Source organism: Mixophyes fleayi, chromosome 2 (assembly GCF_038048845.1).
Source record: "Mixophyes fleayi isolate aMixFle1 chromosome 2, aMixFle1.hap1, whole genome shotgun sequence".
Taxonomy (NCBI): Eukaryota; Metazoa; Chordata; class Amphibia; order Anura; family Limnodynastidae; genus Mixophyes; species Mixophyes fleayi.
This window is the reverse complement of record NC_134403.1, coordinates 336,007,621-336,013,620: the sequence shown is the minus strand read 5'-3', so window position 1 is coordinate 336,013,620 and position 6,000 is coordinate 336,007,621. Positions and strand designations below refer to the sequence as shown.

Below are 6,000 nucleotides of genomic sequence, written 5' to 3'. Positions count from 1 at the left end.
AGAGTGTAGACCATATGTACTCACGGCCCTCTTCTATGTTGTTAATATGCGGCTCTCCGGAATAAGATCCCCTACAGCTATCCGCTGCTAGTGTTGGAATCCTCCTGCAAGTGAGTCCTCCTAGCGGTATAAACCGCAATTCTCCCGTGATTGGGTAGTTGCCAACATGTGACAGAAAACTGTGCATTCAAAAAATCTGCCCAGGCAGAAAACGAAGAGTAGTGTGAAATAGTTCCTCAAACAGTAAGTCCGTTATGCCATATATCGATGTATACTCAGAATCAACAAATAAAATGGATAAGTAGATGACTAGGCGGCGACGCGTTTCGTCTCAGGCATGAGACTTTTTCAAGCCAAAAGATGGATGAAGATGTCATGTCTCGGTTCATTCTTATATATATTCTTATATAGATGAAGGAGGAGGGGAAAAGGAGAAGCTGGTTCATGAGACCAGAAAGAGATTTACTCAAGAATATTTACAAGGTTTGCATATATACTATGTTCATATAAATGCAGTGTTTACCACATGTTCTATTTCTGCACAGAGAAATTGATGCTCGCACTATCTATACCAGTGGTGCACAACAGGCGGCTCGCGGGCAGCAGATCAGATACAGGGAGACCCAGGACAGAAATACTACTACCTGTTCCGTATTGTACTAGGTTTCACAGTGAGACTCTGCATTCGTTAGTGAGGTTCGTCAGGCAGGGAATCGGAATGAAGGGCTTCGCTCTGATTCGCTGGTCAGCTGTGCCTGTATGCTGAGCAGCTTAGTCTTGAAAGAGACACTGAGGAAGACAAATACTAAATGTGCAGGGACTGTGTTGCTACAAGAAATTACGGGGGATCCTCTGCCCCATGGGGACTTTTTAGGTATGTCATAACAGCAAAGAGATTCCTCCTTTTCCTGTAGTAAACCCTACGCATTTTACTTGTTTAAACAAGTTGCATGTTATTGTGGCCCATTCAAATGAATACTATCTAACAATGTAGCCCAAGGCTGGACAAATCCCAGCAAACAAAGCAACTGCGCTAAAATACAATCGAGAGTCAGTAATTATAAAAAAAAATCAAAAACCAGGGCAGAAATAAAAACAATGTATTTATTGCACATAAATTAATTGTATCCAATATTAAACACGGAGACAATATCTCCTAAAAGCAGTGACATATATAAGGAGCTCCTGAGCAAAAACGAAACCTGTCATTCGCACATATAGCGGCAGAAGAACTGATCTTTAGTGTCCGGATTCAAAGTCACATAAACATGCATAAATGGCTAAGAGCATCAATGTGAATGAGTTCTCTGTACAGCGCTGCGGAATTAGTGGCGCTATATAAATAAATTGATGATGATGAAAGGTAATAATGCAGAGTAGGTAGTATCAGAATTAGCAAGCCTGTTATCAGTCCAGAAATAAGTGGGAATGGTGAAAACCAACGATACTCATAATCCCCTCTTTCCTGCTTGTATCACGGCTCTCCGATATAGAGACTAGGTTAGCTGAACAGCTACCCGCTGTTATTAGTGTCCTTAAGAATATGGAGCTGAATCCTCCTAGTGCTCTTGCTCCACAGCTATCCGATAAACCCTCTCCTGCAGCTTACAGCTGTCAGCATATAGCCAGATATGCTGTGTGCAGGAAATCTGCCCGGGCAGAAACATGAAATGGCAATGAATGATTCCTCATAAGATTCTTCCGCTATAGTATTTTGAATGAGTGTCCAGGTCCATAAAGCTAATAGTAAGTAAGTTCAGAAAGACTAGGCGACACATTTTGTCTCTGCAATGAGACTTTTTCAAGCCAAAAGACAAGTATGGGTTCCTTATAGCGATCCATTCTTATATAGGGGAAAAGGAAATTCCAGGTTTCATTAAATAAATGTCCGACTATGAACAGCTTGCAAGGATCTACTAGCAGCAGCATTAGAGCTGCTCTGTGTCATTCCTGCTGAACTTGGACATCTCTCCATATTTCCAATGCAAATTAAATGGGTTTTTTCATGTTGTTTTTTTTTTGTTTTGTTTTTTATTTAACTGGTCCTCTGTCCCCTCATGTGTAATTTAATGGGGTTGATTTGTAAATCATTGTTTCACTTCTAGAGGGTTCTAGTAAATATGATTCCCGTGACGTGGAAAGACTACAGAAGGATGATGCCTGGGTGGAAAGCTATCTGCTGTGGAGGCATAACGTGGTAGAGGAGACTCTGAAGATGATCGATGAGAGCTTCAGGTGGAGAAAAGACATCGCTGTTAACGGTATGAAACCCTTAATGTTTGTAAACAAGTGATTCTGCACTCAGTTCACTTCAGATTTGCCAGTGTGACAAAAAATATTAAGTATTAAAGTAATCATAGTTGGGCAGCACGGTGGTGTTTTGGTTAGCACTTCTGCCTTACAGCACTGGGGTATGAGTTCAATTCCTGACCATGGTCTTATCTGTGGGGAGTTTGTATGTTCTCCCCGTGTTTGCGTGGGTTTCCTCTGGGTGCTCCGGTTTTCTCCCACACTCCAAAAACATACTGCTAGGTTAATTGGCTGCTAACAAATTGACCCTAGTCTCTCTCTGTCTGTCTGTGTGTAGGTGTATATTAGGGAATTTAGACTGTAAGCCCCAACGGGGCAGGGACTGATGTGAAGGAGTTCTCTGTACAGCGCTGCGGAATTAGTGGTGCTATATATGGCGGAGCAACTTCATTCACATTCTAGTGAGTGTCCCAACAGAGCCTGTATTTATATGTACACAGCTGTGTGACTAATGCTGTGTAATATAACATCTGATTTGTAAAGTAATGTGAAGTCAGACTCCATCTCCCTGAAAGCATGTGTACAGTATCTGTAAGAGAGACATTCAGTATTTCACCAGACAGCAAGGCCGCGATTGCTGGGTTATAACATTAAATTCTTCTGATTTGTTCCTCCTGTACTAGGGTGTTCACAAGAGAACCTAATTCCCTGCTGGCATTAATCATTAAACACACATTTTTCTTTTATTCAAAAGGCAACTCTCATTCCACAAGCTGGAATGTTACCTTTCTTTTATTATGTTAGTCATTTTCTTAACCTCCAGTTATCCTTGCACACAAAAGTGCCCTTAGAGAATATATTTGCTCTTGAGAAAGTTGTGGTAACAAATACTAGATTTTTCTTCATCCCTTGAAGTAACATGTTTTACCTTTAGCTCAGACATCCTCCTTCTGTTTATGGATTGGTTACATGAAATTGCTTTATTGCACATTTGGCAAATTTAATATTTTTGTTATTGCCTTTGTGTTGTGCTAACATATTATGCAGTGTTTTAAACCGTTCATTATGCAGTGCATTATGCATGTTATGGATAATAAACATTATGCATGTTATGGATAATGAACATTATGCATGTTATGCAGTACTTTAAATCGTTTAATCATTCACATCAGACCCTTCCCCAGTGGAGCTTACAGTCAAAGCAACAGGTGGCTTTAGAGTCGGCTGCGGCCCACCAAGCCTTCACCTGTGACCCCCCCCCCCTTTCATTCCAGATTTGTCCTCTGGCTTAATCTCTGCTTTATTCCTTGCCAAGCTTCACCGATGGAAGAGCTGGGGCCACAAGTGGCGCTGGGCGGGCCATAAACAGAGAATGAGATTGAATGTGAGTGAAGCAGTAGACAATGCAGGGAGATCTCGCACCACAGCAGGAAGAGAGTGCAGTCTGCACTATGTGGTCTCCCTCCTTCCTCCATGGGAGACAGCTGCTGATGATGTGTTTTCTGGTTACTTAAGGGATTTTTAGGCAGGGTGGTATTAGTAACCATTTAGTCATCAGTAGTGACCTATGGAAGGCCTGGCGGGTAAATGAGTGCCTGATTTGTGGAGATATGATGGTCATCTTGGCCATTGTAGATGTTTTACAGGACAATGAGATGTGCAAATGTGAGAGGTTGCAATAGAAGAGCAGAGTAAGAGTGGAGGTGGGTGTATGGTCCTATTGAAGGTTAGAGGTCCATGAAGTGTATCTGATTGCCCATCATTTGTCTCAATTCTCTAACACACACACACACACACACACACACACACACACACACACACACACACACACACACACACACACACACTGTCTGTTTCATCATAAATCAATGAACCTACCAGTATGACTTTGTACTGTGGGAGGAAACTTTTATTATTTCTTTATATCTTTATTATTGCTTTCTCAGCTCACACAGTGATCATAGCTGCTGTGTCTGACCTCACAAATCTTTTTAGGTGTCTTTTTATGACTTTGTTTGAGATGCTACAAATCTGCACGTCTCTTAAATGAATTGGATGCTCTTACAGAGGAAGTAATATTGTTGAAGCTCGTGCTTAATTTTACTTTAGTTTGCTAAATACCTGAAGAAGCCTCCTCTCCAGGATGTTCCAGCTTGATGTAATAGTCATGTGTTTTTAATTGTTTAACTGGAAGGCATCCAGGAAAAATACAAGAGGTATGTGCAGATTGCCATTTGTGTAGAAACGCAGGTCACAAGAGTATGCTTCTTACCAGGCTGCTTTATATCTGTAACTTGCATTAGTTTGGACCACTCAACTGCTTCCAATTGACTACTCATTTTGAAGCACTATTATATAAAGGAGTTGGCCACAGAAAATAATTTTCCCTATTCTGTCTACCTGCAGAAAATTCCTTATTTTAATAATACATTTCTCTTTAACTAATATCTAAACCAATATACAAAAAACAGAAGCCCCAAAAATAGTGTAGTAAATAAGACAGTAATTGTCCGCTTATAATGTAGATGAATAGCCACGTACCAAAACTATAATAAAATGTAGCTTATCTGTAGTAATTGAACACTTTTTTTTATTGTGCGACCATCTTCTTCAACTCTATAGCAGTGATCCATGTAGGAAACTTTGTTCCATAGGGAGGCGGAGGGGCCGAATAAAATCACAGAAATAAAGAGAATATATTGTAATACATTTTTGAAAAACACAAGCAGGGCAATATACTGTAAGATTGTATGCATACCCCAAATATCACACGTTCAAGCATAAAGTATGAAACCAGATAACTGCCAGTGAAATAATCCCAAAAAACTTTAATACATAATGAAAAGGGGCATCAAAATGCTCATACATTTAAAACAAAAGATCTTACCTGTGATCCATAATAGTAAAGATGTCCATATTTGGAAGAAAACTCACACAAATATTGAAAGAAGATCCACAGGTAGGAACTGACGCGTTTCGTCTCTACCTTCCTCAGGGAGTATAGGGAATGTCCAAGATATGGCAATTTAAATAGTCCTGGTTGCTTAAATGGAGCCATTCAGGTGCCGCACACCCAAACATCAGAGTGCCAAGGTACAGAGTCACTTCCGCCCTCAACATTACTTCACATCTAAACAGAATTGGGTTAGGGAAAACAGCGCTGCTCTGAAATGTGTAAATAGGGCTGCCAATGTGGGGGTGTGGGGGATGAATTCCAGAAAATTCCCCAAAAGACATAAATTAAAACAATATAATACCACGGTGCACGCCACTGAAATAATTTATTCCTATTCAGTCTTCCGTCAGATATTACCTTATTTTAATAACAAACTTTTATATTTAACTGCTTCTGCTGCAAGATCTGTTCCTATACCAGGTTTTTGTTGTAAGTTATACTTAGTGTTTGACGTTCCTAAGTTCATGCACTCCTCACTATATTGTGATGGCACATTCTTATGTGAGCAACACTAACTGGAAAACGTTGGCTCTGTAAAAGTATAATGGCAATGGCAATATTCTTCTTACACTCAGGGTCTCATGCAACTATGATTTAATATTACAAAAGCTTTATGGAAAAACTAATATCTCAGTCCATTGGTCCGTTGTCTACCAGAATCAATAAACTTGATGTGATGTGGGTAGATCACAGGACCATGGCATAGACTTCTCTGTAAGCCTACTCGGGTTGATTGCTGGACATTGGTGTAGTGGATTCTAGAAGTTTGCTTTGTTTCGACCCACTGGTTTAGT

General features: G+C 40.2%; 1 protein-coding gene across 1 annotated transcript in view; it reads left to right on the top strand.

The window, feature by feature from the left end:
• Positions 1-430: 430 nt before the first annotated feature.
• MOSPD2 (motile sperm domain containing 2) overlaps positions 431-6,000 on the top strand; it is a 50,102-nt gene continuing 44,532 nt past the window's right edge. The window contains exons 1-2 of the mRNA XM_075196994.1: positions 431-483; positions 2,106-2,261. Of these exons, the coding sequence (XP_075053095.1) occupies positions 2,216-2,261 (46 nt within the window). The 5' untranslated portion in view covers positions 431-483; positions 2,106-2,215. The remainder of the gene's footprint in view (positions 484-2,105; positions 2,262-6,000) is intronic.